The sequence below is a fragment of the Prionailurus bengalensis genome, unplaced genomic scaffold, assembly GCF_016509475.1.
Source record: "Prionailurus bengalensis isolate Pbe53 unplaced genomic scaffold, Fcat_Pben_1.1_paternal_pri Un_scaffold_101, whole genome shotgun sequence".
NCBI classification, from domain to species: Eukaryota; Metazoa; Chordata; class Mammalia; order Carnivora; family Felidae; genus Prionailurus; species Prionailurus bengalensis.
The window spans coordinates 1-22,814 of NW_025091198.1; the positions used below are offsets into that span (position 1 = coordinate 1).

The 22,814-nt window shown below is 52.9% G+C and overlaps 1 protein-coding gene across 3 annotated transcripts; it reads left to right on the forward strand.

Annotated features, from left to right (window-relative positions):
* Positions 1 to 67: 67 nt before the first annotated feature.
* On the forward strand, positions 68 to 22,614 carry LOC122478599 (liprin-alpha-1-like). Of its 3 annotated transcripts, XM_043572139.1 has the most exons (11): positions 106 to 221; positions 1,745 to 1,891; positions 2,121 to 2,177; positions 2,287 to 2,335; positions 3,464 to 3,598; positions 5,147 to 5,230; positions 7,195 to 7,320; positions 9,975 to 10,054; positions 13,177 to 13,321; positions 18,022 to 18,173; positions 18,839 to 19,204. In XM_043572139.1, the coding sequence occupies exons 1-11, from the start codon at positions 211 to 213 to the stop codon at positions 19,173 to 19,175; spliced, it is 1,323 nt and encodes a 440-aa protein (XP_043428074.1). In that variant the 5' UTR covers positions 106 to 210; the 3' UTR covers positions 19,176 to 19,204. The 3 variants fall into 3 exon arrangements, with proteins under 3 accessions (XP_043428076.1, XP_043428074.1, XP_043428075.1); XM_043572140.1 differs by lacking the exon at positions 2,121 to 2,177 and having other exon boundaries at positions 18,839 to 19,193; XM_043572141.1 differs by lacking the exons at positions 2,121 to 2,177; positions 2,287 to 2,335; positions 18,839 to 19,204 and adding an exon at positions 22,068 to 22,614 and having other exon boundaries at positions 68 to 221.
* Positions 22,615 to 22,814: the final 200 nt, after the last annotated feature.

A 22,814-nucleotide genomic window follows, 5' to 3' on the forward strand; every position in this document is an offset into this window, starting at 1 on the left:
CCCTATCCATTGTTTTTAAAACAACTATGAAGACTAGCAGTGGGGGCCCTCACATGTTGCATCTCTTTTTCTGGCTTTCAAAGGTGCAGAGCCAGATGAAAGAGCTCCTGGCTACCCTGTGCGCTCTCGTGGCCAAGTTGGAAGAGGACCTTGACATCTCGAGGAAAGACCTCATCCTTTCTGAAGCAAGGAACACCATATTACAAAGAGATGTCCATGAAGTGAGTGTCAGTTGAAATGGCCACGCCATCGTCGATCCAAACGTGGGGTGTTTGGTTCAGCCTTGCCCCGTGTGTCCATCGTCTCCCACGGGTTTTGAACGTTTGGAGTTTGGTAGAAGTAGCAGCAGAACGGGACGTGACTCCGGGGCCTGGGCGGGCTGCCTCCCCGTCTGTGTGGTGGAATCTGTCCTCCCTGGGCTCTCCCCTGCAGAGGCCTGGCAGGCAGGCGGCGGAGTGGCCTCGGGTGTGGAGTGTGGGCCACCTGAGCTTGGCCCATGCCATGCTCTCGGTCCATTTTGGAAATACACTCGGCACGTAGGAACCAGCGTGGTGCTGCCACGTCGCTTCCGGGGGCACGACCGTGCGAGGGCGGCTCTGCCAGGGGCTGTCACGACCACCTCTGCCGCCCTGCCCTCCTCCCAGAGCTTCCGTGCCCCTGGTCGTGGCGGTCAGAGTGAGCGAGGGGCAGCCCGCTGGTTCTGGTGTAAGGTCATGGAGGAGTGTGGCCACTTCTGCACGTGTGGTCATCGATGGGAATCTGATCATTGTCACAGAAACTAGTAATGGAAGGATGGTTTCTCTGTGCCTCCTCCTGTCACTGTGAGCTGCCCTTTGCGGACAGTCCCTGCACACCCCACCCCCAGCCTGGAAATGCCACCTCAAGAAGAACCTGTCAGACTCTCGAGTGTGTATGTACACGAGCAGTCTGTTTAGTACCTTAGTGTGGGTGAGGTCATGTCAGAATTTAAAACAAAAGTATTTGCAGAAATTATAGAACCCGTTCAGTAGAGTTGTTGTTTGGCAAAGGTGGGGGGAGGCCCCACAGCAGAGTTCAATATGCAGAGAATTTAGGAAATCATTTCTTAAGACTCATCACTTTCACTCTTGAGCCTGCTGACATAAATTGCTTAGTAAACACGGAGGGCTGGAAGAGGAATATTTCGGGTGGTGGACAAGAAACGCAGGGCAGGACGTTCTGGTTCCATTGGCAGTGTCAGATACCATGGGATACAATGTTGTTACAGGGTTAGGCTATAGAAGATGACCTCCAGTTATATGAAAGGTGGAGTTTGGCTTCCATTTGTTAACACTGCTGCTTCAACTTTGTGGTAATTGGATGAGATTTCATCCGCCTTTTCCCCGGAAAAAGGATGGTTGTCTCATGGTGTGTGCCTCCAGAGGCAAGTCGCTGTTCTGTGGAAAGCTCAACAGTGTCCGGAGGCAACCGAGGTTGTGACTTCCGGTAGACTATATTATCCGTTTGTCTTTGAACACATGGGAAAAAATAAGCCTGGGTAACTGGTCAGAATCCTGAGCAGCCTCCACACTGTCGGCACAGAGCCTGACGCGGGGCGGGCGCCAACTCACAAAGCGACACCGGCTGAGCCACCCAGGTACCCCGAGGATGCTACTTTTCTGTTTGTTTGGAAAATGAAGATTTCGCCCGGTTTTTGTGTCTGGAGGGTGTTAATGTGTCGTACGCTAATTCTTTCCCTGTTTTCCCTCTGAAATACCTGCTGTAGGCCGTGGCCCAGAAGGAAGACATGCAAGACAGGATCACTACCCTTGAGAAGCGCTGCCTCAGGGCACAGCACAAAGCCACCTCTCTGCACGACCTCAAGGATAAACTTGAAAACGAGATCGCAAAGAAGGACTCTCTGCATCGACAGGTCGTTGGTTTCGTTGAACTTCATTCCACTTTTATTAATTACAAGTCAAGTTAAGGACCAAGTGTCAATGTCAAGGTTTTAGGATCTTAGAATCTTGTGTTGACCAGCGGGGTTACTTCAACGTCCAGGGTTTAATTCTTTCGAATTTTATGGAAGCATGTTATGGGGCTCCCCTCCTTGATTCCTTCTTTGTCTTGTCTTACATGCACGTTACTCTGTTGCCTGTTAGCACTGTTTCCAAAGGAGCAGGGAGTGGCCGGGAATGTGTAGGCAGCTGGCCATTTTGGTTAGTACCTGAGATCGGGGGGAATGGCAGGGGCAGAAGCACAGTCTGGCGTGAGGATGTGAGACCCTGTGCTTTGGGAAGCAGCACGTCTCTTCCTTGGTTGTCTCAGGTCATCCGGCATTGAACAGGAAAACCACATCCAGCTTCTTGGAAACAGAGTGAGCTTTGCCTGGTGTGTTTGTCAAATGTGTCACTTGACACAAAATGATAATCAAAGTGGAATACTAGGAAGCCATTAAAATGACATGGAGGAATATTGTTTTAGAGCACGTAAGATGTTCCAAAGCATGAGTGTAAAGGGCAGATCACGAAATACTATGTGTACAGCATGTGATTTATTTTGGAGGGTTTTAAAGCATGATACGCGGTCTGTATATACACACAGAGCTATATGCACACAGAAGATGGAAGGAGTCTGTGGGAACAAACGTTAACCTTGCAAAAACCTCACCTTGTACGTGATTTTTAAAATGACTTTATATATTTTTAATGCTTATTTATTTTTGAGAAAGGGAGCCAGAGTGAGAGAGAGAGAGTGAGCGAGCATGAGCAGTGGAGGGCCAGAGAGGGAGAGAGGGAGACACAGAATCCAAAGCAGGCTCCAGGCTCTGAGCTGTCAGCACAGAGCACGAGGCGGGGTTGACCCCATGAGCTATGAGATCATGACCTGAGCCGAAGGTGGACGCTTAACCGACTGAGCCACCTCGGCTTCCCTAAAAGTCCTTTAACAAAAAATCTCGTGTCTACCCTTTCCACGTTGAAGTTTTCCACGTTTTTGGTCAAGAGGGAGAGTGTTTTTGTTGAATAATGGTACACTTCCAAAAAGAACTCAACTGGCATCAGGCATGCTCTCAGAAGCTCTGTGCTGGCTGATGTGCCCACCTCAGAATGTCCTATGTAGCGAGCCCTCGGACCCCAGTATAAATATGTTTACGAAGGGTTAGGACCGAACCCTTCTCTCCTTAACTGTTCAGGAAGAACGAGCAACTCCTCCAGAAGATGGGTTTTCTTTAATGTGTGGGAACTTTGTCTTTGGAAAGACTTCTTTGAAGATACTGAAGAAGAGCAAAGAGTTTGGCAAGACATGTTTTGCGTAGTGAAAGGAGGACCAAGGCCGTGGGTGACTCCTTGCAGAAAGGAAAGGTTTACTCTGAAGCACCTACCAAACTGTTGGCTTCGGTCAGAACTAACAGTAGATCTCTGCATTCAGATTTTGTTTCACTTTATTAAAAATGGAAACGGAGAGAAGACTTGCTACACTTTGATGCTTTGCCTTCATTTCCTAGACTGTGGATCAAAACCGCCAGTTGCAAGAGCGCCTGGAGGTGGAGGAGCGGAGGCTGCAGCAGACCCCGAGGAAGGCCAAGTCACTGCCCGAGGTGGAAGCCGAGCCGGCCCAGAGGGTGGCCACCCTCTGCAAGGTGGGGCCCCCGTTTCCTTCTGGGTCCCATGGTGGGAATGTCATTTTCATGGCGGTCCGTGCTTGTATCTCATTTCTCACCGGTAACTTCGGCGTGCCAAAGTCCGCGAACCAGCTGAGATCTGTTTTTTGTGCTACTTTGTCTGAGATTGGAATGCTTTTCAAACGGCAGGCATCATCCCCAGTTTTGTTCCCTCCGGTTTTGTCTGACGTGTGCTGTTTGCCGTTGGCTGCATCTAAGACTCACTGCTTTTCAGACTTAAGTCAGCGACTCAAAGCTCAAGATAGTAGCCTTGGGCAAGAGAAGGACAGGGGTGCCTGGCCAGCTCAGTCAGTGGAGCTTGGGACTCTTGATCTCAGGGTCATGAGTCTGAGCTCCCCGTTGGGTGTAGAGCTTACCGAAGGAAAAAAAAACAAAAAAGCATAGAATTTTTCTGAGAAATGAGAAAATGCTATCCTCTTTTAAACACAATTGTTTTTATTTAAAAAATTCTTAAATGTTCATTTATTTGAGACAGACAGAGCGAGCATGGGCACGTACATGAGCAGGGGAGGGGAAGAAAGAAGGAGATAGAATGCCAAGAAGGCTCCATGCTATCAGTACAGAGCCTGACACAGGGCTCGAACGCCCAAACCTTGAGTTCATGACCTGAGCTGAAGCCAAGAGTCAGAATCCGACTGACTGAGACACCCAGACACCCCTGTAAGAAATAAATCTTTAAGGAATTCACTCGGAGGTTCCACAAATAGAGTTGAGGAAGGTGCCAGACACAGTCCCTGCCCTCCCAGTTCTCACAGCACTCACCACCCACAGAGGAAGGCAGCAGTTGAAGAGGTAGTTTCCAGACATGATGTAGTCGGTGCTGGGATCGAGTGATGCACACAGGACGAGGGAGCACATGACTGGGCAGCCAGTCCGTCCTTCCGGACCCGGGGCTGAGGGAACCTGTAGCAGGGAGCCTGTCGGTGCTTCTGTGTCACCGGTTCCAGTGCAGTGAGGGTCCCAGTGGGAAGGGGGTGGGGTCGTCATGGGATGCTGACCCTCAAGGCTGCCATCAAGTCGGGCAGGCGGCATTGGGCGCCCACAGGCCCAGGCTCCAACAGAGCCTCTCCTCCTTTGTGATCTGCATGTCAAGTCTCCGTTTCCTTTCTCTCCTGTCCTCTCTCCTGTCTTGGTCAGCCACGTAGCAGAACCCTTTGTCTTTGGACACTCTGCTGCTGAGGAAGCTCAACTATGGGAAGTAACTTCCCAGCTTAGGAAGGCAGCACGCCTGTTTGCTCTTTCTGCTTGCTGCTTCCTCCTGTCCGTGCTGAGTGGACAGGGGTGTCTCCCGGGGGACGAGGCACCGTCCAAGGATCCGGGAGCCGGGGTGGGGATGAGACCGTTGCCTACCCCCGGTCACCAGCAAGGAAGCCCACTGTTTCCCACTGGCACGCATGAGGCCTGTAGGGACTGTGAGCAGGCAGAAGGCCGCTCACAGCATGTCGTGCGTAGGCACAGCGTGTGTTGTGGGGCAGCCCGCTCTTCTGACCCCGCTGTCGCCCACAGGCCGAGCAGAGGCGTGGCAACATCGAGGAAAGGCTGCGCCAGATGGAGGCCCAGCTGGAGGAAAAGAACCAAGAACTGCAGCGGGTACGTGTCCGGGCGGAGCAGCCGCGCACCTGGCAGTGATTGAGGATGAGGCGCAGGCTGGGGGTGTGGGGGTAGGGAGTGGTCCCTTGTTTCCCACTTCTCCCCACGTGGACGCCAGGCCCCTTCTCGATCCCATCAGGGGTACAGTGGACTCTTGTGCGAGTTGGATGCTAGTGAACACTCCTAGCCTGTGGACAATGTTCTCTGGACGCTGGGGCCCCGTAGGTAGTGCCGCCTAGGGTTGGAGGCACCTGCACAGCCCACCGTGCCCACCAGCTCATTAGCAGCTACTCATGGTTGACGTGGGACCTCGTGGGTGTCCCTTGGCCAAAGCGTAGGTACTGGCCTGGGGTACGGCAGCCTAGAGGAGGGGTCTCCTTCCTTAGGACATGACACCGAGGTCCTGAAATCAGGTCATGGGCCTGACCTTGGTCTCCACATCCTGAATTTGTATTTGAGATGTAAAGGCACAGGTCAGGGTTGATGTTCCTAAGAAGAGGAATAGCGTAATCGAGCCTTGATGAAAGGGAGGCCCCTATCCCTTGAATCCCCTGAGATTTTTCCCTGTGGGAGCTGGTCAGATGTCAACATGAAACACCCAGGAGACAGAGCAGGCAGCAGCCTCCCCAACTTGGGACGTCCATCCAAGGCCATCGGGTTTCACCAGAAAACTCAAAACCCTCACCCTTAACTTACACCAGAAGCTCGTGTGCTTGGCCCTCAGGGTCAGAGAACAAAAACATGAGTTTCCGCGGAGTGAAGCTTCTGATGCCAGCGTGACGGCTCGGGTTGGCCGACCCCAGCCCGCCATGACACATGCACACAAGCGAGCACAACCAGACGCTAGCCTCTTGGGCCGAGAATTCGACCTCACCTACTTAGAGAAGCACTTCATTGCCTTTAGGACTGTATGGTAGTTTGGAGGGACAGGTGTTGAGATAAGGATTCTATTATAACTGAGACAATTGCAAGGACACTTTTAAGCTGCTTTGCTTGAAAAATACTTGGGTGCTGATCCCTTCTTGTGGGGTGGACAGGGACTTTTCCAAGTGATGGCCATTGCTGCGTGTGAGGTGTGGTGTTCGTGCTTTCTGTTGCCTGCTCCCAAGGAAAGAGGTGCCAGCAGGTGTGGCTTAGAGATGAGGAAGCCCGAGCCTGGAGGGACTGTCCATTGCCTAGCCTGCGGGTGTGTCCTGTGGGTTCTTCCTCCTCCCTGGGCCCCCCGACTGCAGGGCACATGTGTACTCCATACCCCACGGCCCTGCACCCGGCAGGAGCCCCTGAATCCTGCCAGCCTGTCCTCGCCGCTTCTGTTTTGGGTTAATTCAGGATATGCGGTAGAAACAAGTTTTTAAACCATACGATTGATGAGAGTTCTTTAAAACACAGACCCGTGAACTTTGCGGTTACGTTCAGAAATTACTTGAGGTAAATACAAGTTTCCATTACAAAACGTTCAGGAGATGTGTGAATTTCACGAAAAACAGGTGAAAGTCTTTCTCACCACTGAATCTTTCCCAAAGGGGAATTTTTTTCATCTTTCGGTTTTGTCAATGGATTCATTTCTTTCCCCCTGAGGCCAGATCCGAGCTTCTGTGTTCCGCCCCGGAATATTCCTCCTCCCGTGTGTAGATCAGCTGATCCCCTTAAGAATATGCTCTTTCCTGCATGTACATCTGCCTCCTGAGCCCATCTGAGAGCTAATAATGAGGACATTCGTGAGGGCCCATGCGTGTTTTGTTTCCCAGAAACAAAGGGACCTGCTAAGTGATGACCCCTGGGAAGCAGGTTCCTGCGTTTCTGTGCCCCGCTAGGTCGGTGCTGGCAGTGACGCACAAGCACGCCAAAGAGTGCCGTGGGAAGGGGCAGCCGAGGATGGCGTGCGTGTGGGTCACACCGCTGGTCATTCGCACGCCTGAGCCGGTGTTCGCACTTTGGCTTGAAGCCTGCGTCTTCTCTTTCAGGTAAGGCAGAGAGAAAAACTGAAGGAAGAGACTAATCAACATCTGTCCGGCACTATTGACAAGCTCCTTTATGAATCGGACAAGCGACTTCATCTAAAAGAGAGAATGGCTGCTGCAGAAGATAAGGTAGGACATGAGAGACAGCGGCTGAGTGCCCCCGTCCTCACAGAGGAGACGCTCACGTTGTGATCCTGAGGAGCAGCGTGGAGCAGAGGCTAACAGCCACTGCAGAAAGTAGAAATGATTCTTTCACGCGGAAAAACTGCAGGCTGTTACCCACTGCCTACGTTAAGTTCCCAGTGTCCTGTCCCTGCCCGACGTATGTGTGCGGGAAGGTGCGTCTCACTGTCTAGAAGAGGAGTATGGTCTGGGGAGGGCCCGAGAGTGAGTATTTTAGGCTTTTCCTAACTGAGACGTAAGGAGTAAGCTAGCTTCATGCTAATCAAAGATGGGCACAGAAACAGCCATAGGCAGTATATAACTAAGGGGAGGGGCCGTGTGCCGATAACCCTTTGTTGATAGGACCCGGCGGTGGCTGGATGTGGTCGGCAGGCCCTCGTTTGCCACCCCTGTGCTGGAACCTTCAGCCTGGTTCTTGTCTGGGGAGCTAATTTCTACCTCTTTTGTCCAGAACGACCGGTAGGAGTGCGCAGTTCTGTCAGGCATTTAACCAGCTGAAAACAGAGTTTCTCCTGTTCCATCTCCTGCCTTCCCTCTTTTCATCTGGGTTGCAAAGAGTCGAAGCCTGGACTCTCACACCATCATAACGGATACACTTGAGGTGTAACGGGAGGGAAGCAGTATCATACCATCTCTGTGAGAGAAGCTCTGGTGGGGACAGTTGGATGCGGACCTGATACTACCAGTTCTGTTGACACCTGTGTCCCTGCAGATGAGCCCAGACTCTTCCCTAAGATTGGCACTTGGAGACACCAGTGAGCAATGCTAATTACACGACACACTTGTTTTGGGTAAAACCCATTATGAGGTGCGTTATTATACCCCACGTGAGATTCTACCTTGATCACTGGGGCCAGCCTTTCGGTAGAATAGCTATATGTGAGATTGGAAGTATATGTACGAAACTTAGGTCAGGTTTCCCAAGTGACTGAGGCATCACAGACCCTAAAAGCTAGTACAAACCAGTGTACCTGCTGCAAGTAAACTTAGGAACTTGTCATACTTACAGTCAGACAGTGATCCGGGAAGAAATTGTACATGGACAAAGTATGAGTAAAGGCTGTTACTGCAGTTTCACAGACAGCATTTCACTCTGTGGTCATGTGACCCGGTTCGTTGGTATGGCCATCTGCTCCATGCCTTGTCTGTGGTGCTGCGTTATGGTAAAGAGAAACGTCGGCATGCTCTAGCATGTGGAACGTTTGAAAGAATCAACACTAAAGGACTGTGTGTACCTTTCTCAGAAAACTCTGTTAGGAGAAGTTGGCAATCTGAAAAAACAGTTATAAGAAACGCAACATGAGAAGGTATTTCCATCTCTCAATCATTCAGTGATCGGTTGAGACTGGAGAGGAGCAGGTGACCTCTGGGGCTCACACTTCCTCCAAGGCGAGCCACCACTGTGCTTTCGAGCGGCCCCACGCTCGCAAGTCTGAATGGCACGCATGTGGCGGAGTTGGAGCCGAGCAGCCTATGGGGTTCAGATTTCTGAGTCCCTTCGGGGGTTCGCTCGAAAGCTAAAATGTTCATGTAAACCTTTCTTTGAGTGCAGCGTTGCCCAGCAGGAAGGTAACAGGTGACACGGGTGTCATCCCAAGGGTTCTCGAGGCTGCATTTGAAATGGTCAAACAGACGGGTGATGTTAGTTTTCATGCAGCCTGATGCAGGCAACATGTTATTGTATCATGTAAATAGTGTAGACATGAAGGAGCTACTCTACAATGTTTTTCCACATTCAGTCCTTGCAACCCACGGGGCATCTCACAGTTCCATCCCCTGTGGTCGGCACCAGCCCCATTTTAGGCGCTCAGTTATCCACATGCGGTGGTGTCTCCGGCCTGGGACGGCACTGCCTAGGGGGTAGTTGTGTGACCGAAGCTCCTCGTCGGTTTTGCTCCCTGGTGCTGCGTGTGCAGACGTGAGGCTGGGCTGCAGAGGGTCCACGACGGACCACGTGCCTATTGCACAGAAGGGCTATTCCCCCACCGCCCAGAAAGTCCTGCTCCTCTCTACATAATTAGGAAGAAGTCCTCGTGGCTCAGTGTTTCTCCTCTGTAACCTTGCTATGCCTGAGACCTAACTGTTCAGTAGGGTTTAGGACGTTCACTTGGTGATCTGGGTGTTTCCTGGAGGACTCATGGAGAGAATGGTCTTGGGGTTTGTAACTGCTGAATTTACCCATCGTGGTTATGATGGTCAGCATTTCAGCACACTTGATGCTAGTAGTGTTTTCCATTTGTTCTTGAATTCTAATGAACCTACAGTGTTGTATCAGTTTCAAGTAGACAGCATACGGTTTCAACAATTGCCCACGTGACTCTTTGCTCGTCACCATCACTGTGGTCACCGTGTGTCACCATACAGAGTCCTTAGGGTATCACAGACCGTATTCCCTGTACTGTGCTTTTCATCCCCGAGACGGCCTTATTTGATATCTGGATGCTGATGCCTCCTAGTCACCATCATCTCTTTTGCCCACCGCCCCTACTCTACTTTCCTCTGGCCACTACCAGATTGTGCTCTGTGTTGAACGGACTCTTGATGCAAAGACTAGTTAACCTTGCTTGCAGTGAGTGTCGTTGTCATTTGCTGCTTTGCAGGAAAACCTTCTACGAAACATGGAAGCACTGAGGGCCGTATTAAAGTGGGCAAGAATGAGAGGCTCTTCGCTTCACCATGGGTATGACACTTCCCGGTTCACAGATCTGTTTGAGATGCGGCTGGGGGCGGCTTCCCTCTGTCACCAGTATGACCTGAACCAGCTCATGGTTCCAAAGTAGAACCGTGGGTGTGCTATGGTATGACCCGAACCGGATCAGAGTTACACACAATAACCCGGAGTGTGTTGTAGTCTGACGCGATCCATTTTCCAGGTACCGGCTAACTGATGATGGGGCGGGGCTGGGGGGGACACTGCCCTTCACCGTGCCTAACATGAACCACCTCACAAACACCTATGTTGGCACCTGCTGTGTATCTTCCAGAGGAATCCTTTGACCGAATGGGCAGAGTGACTGGATGTAGCTCAGGGAGCCAGTAGCTTAGTAGTTGGCAAGAGGGAGAAGTCAAACCTCATTCCAGAGGTTAGGTTTGCAATCTCAGGAGACCGGGAGGCATGACAGAGCTCGCAGCCATGGGAGGAGGAGTGGAAGTTAGGGCAAGTTCTGTTCGTGTTTGGGTGGGTTTCTTTGCGGCCTCCCTCCACCGAGTGTGGCAGTGATGGTGTGGGGCTAGGAGGGGTCCAGCATGCCAGGTTCGGCCCAGCATCCCTGGAAGCTATGGTCCCTTCCGCAACGCCAGTGGGGTCACCATGGGAGTGCACACGTGGCCATGGTTGTGAAGGTCACCTTGACATTGGTGGGGTTAGCGCAGTGCTCGCAGTTTCTTATATGTTTGAAAAGACTGGAGAATGACATGTAATCGCTGTAAATCTGTTGGGACGTTGGTGAGTCGCCTGTGAGGGGGTGGATCAGCCGGCTTGTGAGCTGCGTCCTGCAGACAGTAATTGTCAGCGAGGTATTAAAAGGTTTGCTTGCTTCTTTGTAGGAAATGGGTACCATGTGAGAGTCATTCTGGTGTGACAGTGCCTCGAGTAGCTGACTGGGCCCCCTTAGGTGCAGGAAGGAGGCTCCTGCTCCAAAGGCAGGCCCACTCAGGCCTCACTGGGGTCTGTGCGGCTGCCGACGGGGGCTCTCGGGAGAGTCGAGGGTGTGCTGTGGCTGTCCTTGTTGAGCCTGCTTGTCGGAGAGAGAAGTCAGTGCAGGTAGAGTCACAAGCGGCCCTCCCTGTCCACGGAACTACTGGTGGCACAGCGAATGTGTGTCCGGAGAGAGAAGCACCCAGGAAGATCCAGGCACAGAGCAGCCTCTTGCTTGGCTGACGGAGATCCTCGCCAGCAAGACACCAGTGTGCTGAGTGTCACCATTCCAGGGCTTGAAGACGGGTATGTGTGAGGAGGCCAAGGGAGCAAACAGTGGATGCGGTGCAGGCCACTCGAGTGCATGTTGGAGTTCTCAAGGGAAGGGGCTGTGCAGGCCCCTGGAGGGTGGCACCCTGGGGCATTTGCCATAAGAGGGACGTCCACGCCCGTCACCCGCCTGAGGTGAGCTGGCCAAGGAGAAGGATAGAGAGGATCGCAGTGCTCCCGTGGTTGCGGAGGCATTGGCCGCGGTCACAGGTGGCCTTGTGGTCAGAAGACCCCGGGCAGGAGACCGGCTGAGGAACAGGGTCTGTTTGAAGCCATCTCCCAAAGTGCTGTCTCGTGTGGTGGCAGAAGAGAGGCTGCTGGGAGCTGTGTCGCCGTGAGCGGCCAGAGGCCATGGGGATGAGACTGAGAAGGTGGCAGGCAGGCTGGACAGCTGGGCCCTCCTGGCACGACCTCACAGCCACATCTTTTGTTTGTGTCCTCCTCTAGCAAGATGACATGGTCTGGGTTGCAGAAGAAAAGAAAGGTGTCAGACCCACTTCCACAGGCAGGCCGGGAAGATGGGAGAGAGCTCTGGGATAGGACTGGGTGCAGGGTGGTGGGGTCGGGAGCCAGGGAGCCTGAGATAGGGTGTCAGAGTCAGGGGACACACGCGAACCTCGGTGGAGCCATGAACCATGCCAGGTCCCATGGGGGTGGCGAGTGTGGCTCTCCCCAATTGGCGATGTGTCGTGGCCCCACAGCGGTGAAGCTAGACCACCTGAGCTCAGGTGAGCAGTTGTTCTGGGAATGGGGGGACCAGAGGAGGGGAAGGTGGTTGTGGCCAGCGGGCAGTCCTGACTTGGCTGTCTTAGAAGCAATCAGTACCCTGAGGCAGCACGTGTCAATGACGTTTTTTGAAAGGCCGCAGAGAAGAGCTTGAAGCACCACAGAGGAGATGCCCTGTCGTGGTGGCCCTGTCTCCAGGCCACAAGGGGTGACGCCAGGGGCCCCCTCTCTAGTTGATGTGAATCAGATGGGTGTGTTCTGTCTCCCGAGACCATAAGGATTGGTGAAATGGAAGGCAGCCTCTCTTCTTTTCCAGAGAGCAAGGAGCCACTGGACTCCCGTGCAGGGTTCAAGTGTGGAAGATGAGCCCGTGGCTGAGGCTGGGCACGTGCGCTGGCCGGTGCTCTTTCACAGCTGCTGCCCCGAGCTTCGTGCCCAGAGCCTTTGCTGAGGGGAGCAGCTGACAGCCCAATTAAGTGACTCCACCCTAGGGGCTCGGGGCTCCATGGAACTTTTCTGGAGACTTCTGTGGCCAAGGGGGACATTTGTCTGTTAGTCTAACTGCACAGAGGCCAGAGACGCTTTTGCCTTGGAAACACCGGGCGCATTGCCACCTCCTGTGTACGGGAGCTGCGAGGTGTGGTTCCCGAGGATCCTGCTGCGACTGCCCCTGGGGCGCCCGATAGTGGCTGGTGGAGGAAAACCTGGGGTCACCTGGCATCACAGCAAGGGCCTTGGCACACGTGGGCCGATGGCAGGTGAAGGCCAGAGGGACGTATAGGAGTGCTTTCCGGTCAGTTGGGCAGGAGGTGGTGCAGACACGCAGGACGACAGCTTGACTGGGGGCAGGCGCTGCTCCACCTCGGGGACGTCTGGGCCGCGGGGATGCGTTGCACCTGCTGGGCCCGGGAGACCCTGTCTCCACAGGGCCCGGCTAGCGGGCTTGCACTGGAGCCAGGGGCAAAGACGCCTTCCTTGGAGACCTTTTTCTCTGACCTCATTTTCCCAATGGATGGGTTCTGGCCTGGCTGACAAAGTCCACTTTTCTTTAGATAACAACCTTGGTGTGTGTGTGCGTGTTTGTTTGATTGTTTTCCTCCGTATTTCAGGCGGACGCACGTCGGCAGCATCCCAGCTTCCAGGTTCCGTCTGGCGGACGGCCCCACGGATGCCAGCAGCAGCAGCAGCAGCAGCGCGGTGTTGCGGCGCCACCGGAAAGGCCGTGTGGCCCGTCTGCGACATGAGCCTTCCAAGGCAAGGACCTCCATCCTCTGGGGGCTCTCGTGGGACCCACCTGCCTGCTCCAATGTCTCCTGCCTTTTCCTCTGTCTGTGAGGCTCTTCTGGAACTAAAGGACTGATAGGCTGCTTTCTCTTTTCCCCTTCCCCCATTCTTCTTTTGCTGCCTTAGAATTTACTTTTGAGAGCTTTTGTTCTTTCTTTGTGTAAAGTAGCAATGTGGATTCAGATAGGACCTAGTGTTAAGCACAGCACAATGCAAATTAGTAAGGGTTTGAAACGCTAATGAAGGTTAAATGAACATGTGTATTCATCCTTAAACAACAAAGAATTCACCTTTGGAGTTTAAGTACTTTTGTCCTTTGTCTCTTCAGCCGCGTATATTTTTATATATTTGTGTAAGTTTTGAGCACCTGTAGTCATGGAACAAGTTTGGTGCAGATATCGTCCCAGAGCTAGGGTGCAACATGACTGAAAAACCCAGATGAGGGGCGCCGGGTGGCTCAGTCGGTCAAGCGTCCGACTGCTGATTTCTGCTCATGTCACGATCTCTGGGTTTGTGAGATCGAGACCCGGAGCCCTGCAGCCCCGCATGGGGCTCTGTGCTGACCGCGCCTGGAGCCTGCTTGGGATTCTCTCTCTCTCCCTCTCTCTGCTCCTCCCCCACTTGAAATAAAACAAAGAAAACAATAAATAGATAAAAAGTCAGAGGAGAGGCCTGCACCCCTATGTGTGCACAGTGTACTCAGGGGAGACCAGCAGCAAATGGGAAGTAAAAGGTGATATGTGTGTTAGTTATCTATTTCTGTTTGACAGATGATTGACAAGTCCCTAGATGGGCACCTGTGGATAGCCCCAGAGTGAAAGGGTGGCTCTCTGGGCACTGCCCAGTGTGGCAGTGGAGAGAGAGAGACAGAACTGGCAGAGACCAAGCGGTGAGCTTGGTCTCAGTGAGCCAGGTGCTCAGGGAAAGGGAGACCGGTGGCCTGGTCATGCTGGGTGGGGCCAGGCAAGGTGGAGGCCGAGGACCACGGTGGTCTGGTCCAGGAGCCCTTGCGCTAAAGCCCACTCGCCAGAGTTCCAGAGTCTGTGTAGACACAGTAGGGGCAGCTTTCTGGAGGACTTGAACTCTGGTTGGGAGCAGAGACGCAGTGCTAGCTGGAAGGAGACACAGGGTAAAAGTTCTGTGGTTTGTGTTTTGTCATTTTGCTGTTTTGCCCTGGAGCGTCTGTGGTCACTCGTGGCTGGCTCGTGTTGTTTCTCCTGTATCTTCATTTGTCATTAGAGAGTGGGGTTTTGCCCCAATAGTCATAAATTGTCGTTAACGTATCCCTGTATAGTACAGGTGGATACGGGTATGATCCAGATAATAATTTGTAAACGAAGTGTTTCTTCAAAAGAGATAAGGCACTGAGCATAGACGAACGGAAGCTCGATACAGACAGCACGCTTTGCGGTGCCGACACTCGTGTTCAGGACTCCAAATCTCATGGGCTTACTGAGCACAAGTACTGCCTTCTACACTGAAACTCAGGACTCCTACAACGTGAAGCTGTCACCTGCCCCTGAGCCCGTTTTTATCACGTACCTGCCCAGGACACCCTCCTGTAACCAGCACAGTGATTTGTGAGAGGTTGTCAATCAAATTCTAGGTCAGGATTTCACATTCACGTCCAGCAGAGCATTAACAGAGTGGGTTTGTTTGGTGTTATCCAAGGTGTTGCGGGAACTTCGGCATCCCCTAGGGTGATACTGTAAAAGTGTAACTTGGTTTTCAACAAGGAGAACAGTTACAGGAAAGTTTCGAATAGGCACCTGTTAGATGTCTCTGTTCTACAAGATGCCATGTTTTAATAAGTCGTGTATGTTGTAATGGAGTTTTCCATCCCTGAGTGATAATTGGTAGTGTCTCTGGTAAATGTCGAATAACCTATTACATTCAGATATGTGGTGGAACAAAGTGCTGCTTCCAGGCGTGGTTGTTTCTAAATCTTCTCTCGATTATATCCGTCCTGTTGTTCTCTTTAAAATATGTTTGCCTCGTTTGGTCTTGGAAATTGTAGCTTCCAAGTGTGCAGTAAATCTGATTTCTCTTCCTTTCTTTGCATGCCTCTGTCAGCCTAGTGATGTAAGGAAGCATCGGAGAAAGCGAAAGTGTTTCGTAGTGCAACCTAGCTGTGTTTGTGTGTGGTGTGGGGGAGAGTGCCCGTCTCTTCACAGTGAGCACCACAGCTGGGTAAGGACGAGCGGCTGGCGTGTGCGGGGAAGTACAGGAGCCACTGGGAGCTCGAGCGCGGCCTGCGGTTTCCACGGTACCTGCGACGGCCACCAGAGCTCACCGTTGTCTCTCGTTTGTGTCTTGCTCGCTGCGCTGCGTACTTAGTTCCATGAGACATAGAAGTTTCTAGGAAGAGAAATTACTGAAGCAGAGGCATAGAGTTTCGATTTCGAGATCACCACTTTTGACAGCCGTAGCCAGCAGCATTCAGAGAGCTCTTAGGGTTCGCCACCTGGTGTGTGCAGTGGTTTAGGATCCTGTGACCTGGCCCTCACAGACATCCCCGCGAGCCACAGCTTGTGTGGTTAGCCCATTTCCAGATGTGCAACCAGAGCCTGAGGGCCTGGGTCCTGTGCATGAGGACACTTTGCAGGGCAAACACTGGCTACGACACCACTCTGCCACGTACCCCACCTTTGCTCGGGCGCCCTTCTCCCATATTACAGTGCCCTTGCTGGGACAGGCCACCTCCTGTGTCCAGAGGACAATGATGTGGGTGTGCCCATTCTCATGGGGAAGCGCCGTCCCTCGGGACGGAACCCTCGACCAGAGAGTCCGCCTCATAACTGGGATGCCTTGCTCCCTGGACCGGACCCCCATCCCAGACCTTCCCAGCCATGCGCTGACAGGGCCGTGCCTCTGATACAGAGCTGGGCGGCAGCTGGGGGAGCCCCTCCACTGCACAGACGGTGTGTCCGTTCAGTTGAATTCTTGCGTTCAAGTGCCAGTTCGGTCCCTGGTTGTTTTGTGACCGGGGTGTATTCATCACCGTCTTTTTTTCCTGCTTTGGTCTCCTGGTAAGGGAGGACAGCGAAAGGTTCATGGCCCTGGGGGTGTCCACACCCTGCCCCTCGGTGCACGGTCCTCAGAGATCAGGAGCTCACATCGGCGCCGGGGCACAGAGCACGCCCTGCATTCTGCTGGCTCGTGCTGCCTTTTCTTCGGTAGCAAGACTTTCTCAAGGAACAGAGGGTCGTGTGATGAACACCCAGGCAGGACGGCCTGCTCCCGCAGCTCACTGATGGCTACTTGGAGGGCTCTTTGGAGGTTTTGGGGGATGAAGTCTAGGTGTACGGGCAGTGGGCGTCAGGTCCATGCAGACAGGGCCAGCACGGGCGTTGCACTTCCCAGCCTGGCGGGAGCCTCCCGTTTTGGTTGAGACTGAAATGGCCCATAGGCACAAGTCTGGCAGGACCCAGTGCTGGGCGGGGGCCTGTGTGTGGACTGCGCTGTGACACAGGGGAGGGTGTGCTCCCGGAACCCTCCGTCTCTGCTCACCTCATAGCCTGGTCGCTAGTGTGGCTCCCTGTCCTGTTCCCTTTTGGGTTTGTTTTCTCCATATCCTTGCTTCCACCTGGGTATGAAACCTACTTGTGTTGAGCCAGTCTGACCCTGTTTGGTTTTATGTGGATAATTTGTAGCCTGCTAAGGTAGCCTTTTGTTGTCTGATGATTGTCAGGAAATCAGGAGAGGAGGCAGGTGTTTTGGAGCTGTTGGTTAAGCTTGTGTCTTCCCTGAGCTCAGCTCCACTTGGTGCTGACCGCCATGGGTGTCCCGAGCCCCATGCAGCTTCGGAGGCCCTGGTACAAACCCAGTTGGCTGTGCCTGTCTCACCAGTCCTACACGTGTGTCTCGTGAGATCCGGCCCTGCCTCACCACCAGGACCTGTCAAGGGTCGTAACGCTGGCGGGTCCGTGGCCCCACGGTCCTTTCCAGGGCCCACAGCCACATAGCCGCAGACCCACAGCCTGTCACACAAGGAAAAATGGAGTCTGAAGGGGTTCATTTGTCGTGACGGCAGCCAAGGGACGCTGTGTCTCCACCGTGTCGAGCAGACTGTCTGTAAGCTTCAGATGAGTCCATCAGTTTGTAACATCAACCGAAATGTCCCCGAGAAGCAGAAGTCAGACCCGAGTGTGGGGTCAGGGGGTTGGGTGCCTTGTCACTTTACACACGTCCCCGTAGATTCCAGCCTTGCATCGCCACCAGAGGTGACAGTGGATTAGGCCACAAGCTCGCTCCACTTCCCCCAAACAAAGAGCTTTGGACAATCGTGCATGGGAGGGCTCCGTGCTCACCAGGGTTTGCCCTGAATGGCGTCAGGAAACAAACACCTTCCTTCTCAGCTGGCCGTGGTGTATGGTGACATGGTTTGGGTCTCCGCCTCTACCTTCTGTGGCCGGGCTCCTGGTGGTGCGAGGTCCTGGGAGGGTACACCCCTCGGTGCAGATGGGCTGGGGGTCTCAGTGGGCCCACTGCCCGGACGCAAATCCACCCTTTCGCCTGGCGTTAGGCCGATCCTAGGAAGTCGTTTCGGACGCTGCACAAAACACAGCTCATAGCTTTTTAAAATGAGTTGCTGGCTGTGATTTCAGGGCTGTGTGCTCCTCTGTCTGGGTGCACAGTGAACTCATGTCACTCTCCTCTCCACCCCATAGTTGCTGCCTTTGGAGGAAGAGTCACAAGATAGCGTGGCAAGGACACGATGTGTACCGTCAGCTCCTTCTTCCCAGAGGTCCCTGAGCTTGGACAGGCTGCAGCAAAGGGCACTGCACAAGGCCAGCCACGAGGACATCAGGGACGCCACAAAGTAAGGGGCACAGGCATCGTAGGAGACATGCCTGTGCGCTGGTTTTCAGCTCTGAGAAACCTTTGATCTCTACATGGGGGAGAAAGGGTCGGAACAGCCATTCCAAAGAGAGGCCAATGAACCGAGTTTACGTGCATGGCGTTCTTGGGATACCTGCCTGGGTGCCCTGGGTGTGGCCAGCAGAGCAAAAGGCAGGTGGGAAAGACCACAGTCTTGTGATGCTGGTGGCTGTAGGGCAGCCTCGTTTGCTCAGATCGTACACACCAGCCATCCTGAGACCTCCCTTTTCCTCCCGGTGGATCCTGGGTGACATGTTCCCTAGGGATCCTCCCCTGGGTCGCACTGTGCCCTGTGGGGCTGTCAGGAGCCATGCTCTCTTCCCCCCACCCCCACCAGGCAGCTCCAGCAGCCTCTCTGTTCCTCGCACCACGTCCTGGGGTGGCTCAGGTGTGCATGTCCTCCGTGCTTCCGGGTCACGGCCAGGGAGGGGTGCCGAGCGTTCTCAACCCAAGGTGCTTGGACTCCAGATATACTTGGGAGGGAGAGAGTGTCAGCTCCCAGGGCGCAGCCCTCCCTAGAAGCTGGGGGATTGTGCTTCTAATCACGTGGGGCGGTGTGTCGTGTGACGAGCACGCGTGGAAGATGCTCTCCTGTGCGTCCCCCAGATCCCCAGGCTCTCGAGGTGGCCCCTTGAGCAACCTCTGCAACAGTAGCAATAGCCAGGACTCACTGAATAACGCCCCCAAGAAGAAGGGCATCACAAAATCCATCCGCTGGTTGCTCGCCAGAAAACAAAAGTCCACCCCAGCCATGCTAGCGATGAGCCTGTATGACCAGGTTGGTGTCCTTGCATGTTTCCAGTGTGTGGGAGGTCTTACTGGGATCATTCCTCTAGATCCGTGGTCTCTCTGCCTGCAGACCCCTCACCCGTCGGGAGACCTCACGTGGCTGTGGACATCCCCCACCTCCCATTTCATCACTCTGCTTCCCCACAGCCGCTGAATTGGAGGTTGAAAACCCTTCCCAGCGTGCCCTGGGACTCCACAAATTGGGCGGACAAGCTGAAAAACACCAAAAACTTTAAAAAATAAGCATTGTGTTGCTTGTCACCTTGCTGAGCACTTTTCAGCTGTACCTGTTTTTAAAGCAGTAGCTGTTTGTTTGCTCAATGTACTCTATGGCTGCAAAGCAGTATTATGTCCTCCACACTGAACCTGAGTCTCTTCTTAAACTGTGGGTCCTGGAGGACGTAGAGCACGTATGAAATCTTGAAGGGACTCACATGGATTCCCAGTGCACCTTGAGAAGTTGTGCAGGGAGGATATGTTGTGGCTCACGTGCGGTTGTGGCCCCAGAGCACTTTCGTGTGAGCCTGGCTCCTGCACAGATGGGTTTGGAGGTCTGGGGAAAGTCCATATTAGCATTCCTGTGCCTCCGTTTTCTCACCTGTACCTGGGAACAGTGGGAGCACTTCCGTCACATGGCTTTCAGGAGTGTCTCCTTCTAAATATCCACGAGATACTTTCAACACAGAAGCTCCATCACATTATGTGTAACTGCAGCCCCTGTGAGAACCTGGTCACCAGCATTCAGAACCTGTCATTCATGCTGGTGATCTCTCTGGCATCCTCACTAGGCTGCCCCTGTGTTTCCTTCCCCTGTAGTGTTTGAGTTTCTCTTCGATAGACTCTGACCTTTGCAGTCTGATCACTACATCTTACTTTCAACTGGTCTTGATTCTGACAACGAGTAACAGCAGTGGGTTTCGCGTGCTACCAAGCAGCTGAGGCGCTGTGATGCCCGGGATGGGGGCACAGAGGAGTGGTGCAGGCATAACTCTCTGGGACTTTCCACTGCAGAGCATGTCGCACGTGGGTTGACTGTGTCCCAGAGCAGAGTTAAGTGGGTGAAGGAGGCAGGTTGAAGCCATATCCCAGTGATCCCACAACTGATTAAAAAAAGTAGGTACTTTTCAACAGAAGAGGTGGTTTGCAGGCTAGCGGGGTGGAGCAGGAGGTGGGCCACGGGGGTACATTGGAGATGGTGGGACGACGGGACGGGGCCTTGAGCCTGGGCAGAAGTCAGTGGGCTCTGTGATACACCGGACAGCAGGCAAGGCGTGTGGCCACTCTTCTGTGCCTGAGAGCCTGCGAGGTCTGGAGTAGGGTGCCTCACGTCCACACTGGGCCCACAGAGCCCCTTCCCTCAGAGGCCGTTCCGCTTCAGCCCCCGGACTTGTCCGTTGGTTTCTTTCCATCTGCCTCAATGTAGTCTCCATCTCAGAACTCATAATAATGATCATGACTGGCACACTGAGTTGTACTTCAGGTGAAATGTTGTTATTTCTGTTACTGCTCACAATTCATAGGAACCCTCTGGCTTTTGGTTCTCTGGGAATGGAAATTTGTAGGGACTGTTCAACAGTGGTCTGATTTGAATGTCCCTATGTTTGAAGTATATAAAAGTGTTTTACAATAACTTGGATAGTTGCCACCTTGCTGTATGCAATTTGATACTGAAAGTAGACCTTTTGCTCCTGCAACCATGCTGGAAAATTCTGTCCCTTAGATGTTGCTGATGTGTTTTCTTTCACATCCTTATGCTTTCTGTAATGAAAACAGTAAGATTCGTGGTAGTGCCTTCTGGTTGTCCCACCCCACTGCTCCCCGAAATGGGTATTTTTGTAAGTTCAGAGGTAACAAAAAGTGTGGGTTGGCTGCTTTCTGCGTGGAGCCTGCTTTGGGTCCTCTTCCTCCTTTCTCTCTGCCCCTTTCTCCTCATACACACTCGTTCTCTCTCTCTCTCTCTCTCTCTCTCTCTCTCTCTCAAACTCTAAAAACAGGGGCGACTGGGTGGCTCAGTCAGTGAAGCATGTGAGTCTTGGTTTCGGCACAGGTCATGTTCTCACACTTGGTGAATGTGAGCCTTGCATTGGGCGCAGAGGTGAAAGTGGGTAGTTTGCTTAGGATTCTCTCTCCCCCGAACTCTCTGCCCCTGCTCCACTCTTGCTGTTTCTGTCTCTTTCAAAAATGAAAGAAAACCAATAAAAAATAAATAAACAAACCAATTAGCTATTGAGGAACCAGTAGTTTCACAGAGGTGAGGAGTTTGGTTTCTTTCATTTTTGCTATTTGACACTGATAGTTTTCAGAAATATTTTGGACATCATAACACGCTGGCTGCAGCCTGGGAATAGAGCCTGTAAGTTGTGTTTTGGAGGTAGCTGGATATCTCACTGCAATCCAGGGCCCTGTGCTCTGGGGGAATGTTTCAGTTATTTATTTGAAAAGACACAAAACGTTGCATTCTCCTACAAAACCAGGACTGATTTCCTCCCACACCACCACTTAAGACTGTCGTCATTGCCATAAGAACGAACACATGCTTGTGAGGAGAACAGGGCAAGGGCAAGTGTGCTGTGGGACTGTCCCAGCGTGTGGCACTGTCTGCAGCTTAAAGACTATTTGGAAAACGAAAAGGTAGTATCTTCTATGGCAGGAAGGTGATTTCACATAGACAGTGGAGCAGGCCCAGGCAGCCCAGGACTCTGCTGACTTGCGCCCGGTCAGGGTCCTGGCACAAGTGTGGCCCTGTCTCCCGTTACCCCCTGGGGCTGCCTTCTGGGCAGGGGGCCCGATGGCTGTCAGGAATGGGGGTAAATACCTGTAAACACAATTGCAGAGCGAAGTCATTTTAAAGGGCTGGTAACTTTAGTATACACTTTTGTTTTTTAATTTCCAATCAGTCTGGATTTCTGGATGATGACAAAACTTTAGGAAGGCACCTTCTAGGAGAAAACAATGTAGACCAAAGGACATTTGTGACTTAGCTGCTGGGTCAGCAGAGACTCTCCCTGCAGACTTCTGGGTCACTTCCTCTCTGTCCTCTATGCAGCCAAAGAAGATGCAGCTGATCGTTGGTCCGTGACATGCTGACCTGCCTCAGCCCCTCGGCGACGGCGCCACGGGAGGCTCTTTGACTGGAATGTGAACAATGGTGGAGAATGGCCGACTTCCTATATAACAAGGCTGTGGCCCTCTCAGGCTTCAATGGTCTAAGATGACTCCTAACTTCTGCTTATCTGCTTGAATATTAGTGTGCTCTTCCACCTACTACAGCTAGGCATCGTGGGTGTCCTCAGTGCGTGGTCTCTATCAGAGCCTAGTCCTGGGGTCCTGGGCAGCTTGCCTGGAGTGACCTGCAGAACCTGGGAGCTGAGGCCATGGCAAGCCTGGGTGGGGGGACCCGGGCACGTCCTCCCCCCACCCCTGCCCCACACCCACCCTGAACTCCCTGGCACCACAACACTCAGAAGACCAATCAGGTAGCACTGGGCTCCCACCGCGGGGCAGGGTGCTGGGTGTGCACCCAGGAGGAAGGCGCGAGACCCTGGAAATAATGTAGTGCAACTCTAATAAAGGTCTTACTGTTCTTACGGAAATCACTTTTTACATTTCTTTTTTGAACAAGTTTCAAGAGTGGACCTCATTCTCCATTTGTAGATTTTCCTTAAGTTTTTTATGTTTATTTATTATTGAGAGACAGAGAGACAGAGCATGAGCATGGGAGGGGCAGAGACAGGAGAAGACACAGATTCTGATGCAGCCCTCACGAGGCCACCTCAGGAGGCTCTGGCACAAG

What these genes read in the sequence shown, in the direction of transcription:
- LOC122478599 (XM_043572139.1), top strand. An exon ending in AGGACTCTCTGCATCGACAG is followed by an intron (nt 1,892 to 2,120) that starts GTCGTTGGTTTC and finishes GTTGCCTGTTAG; the next exon opens with CACTGTTTCCAAAGGAGCAG. An exon ending in GGGTGGCCACCCTCTGCAAG is followed by an intron (nt 3,599 to 5,146) that starts GTGGGGCCCCCG and finishes TGTCGCCCACAG; the next exon opens with GCCGAGCAGAGGCGTGGCAA.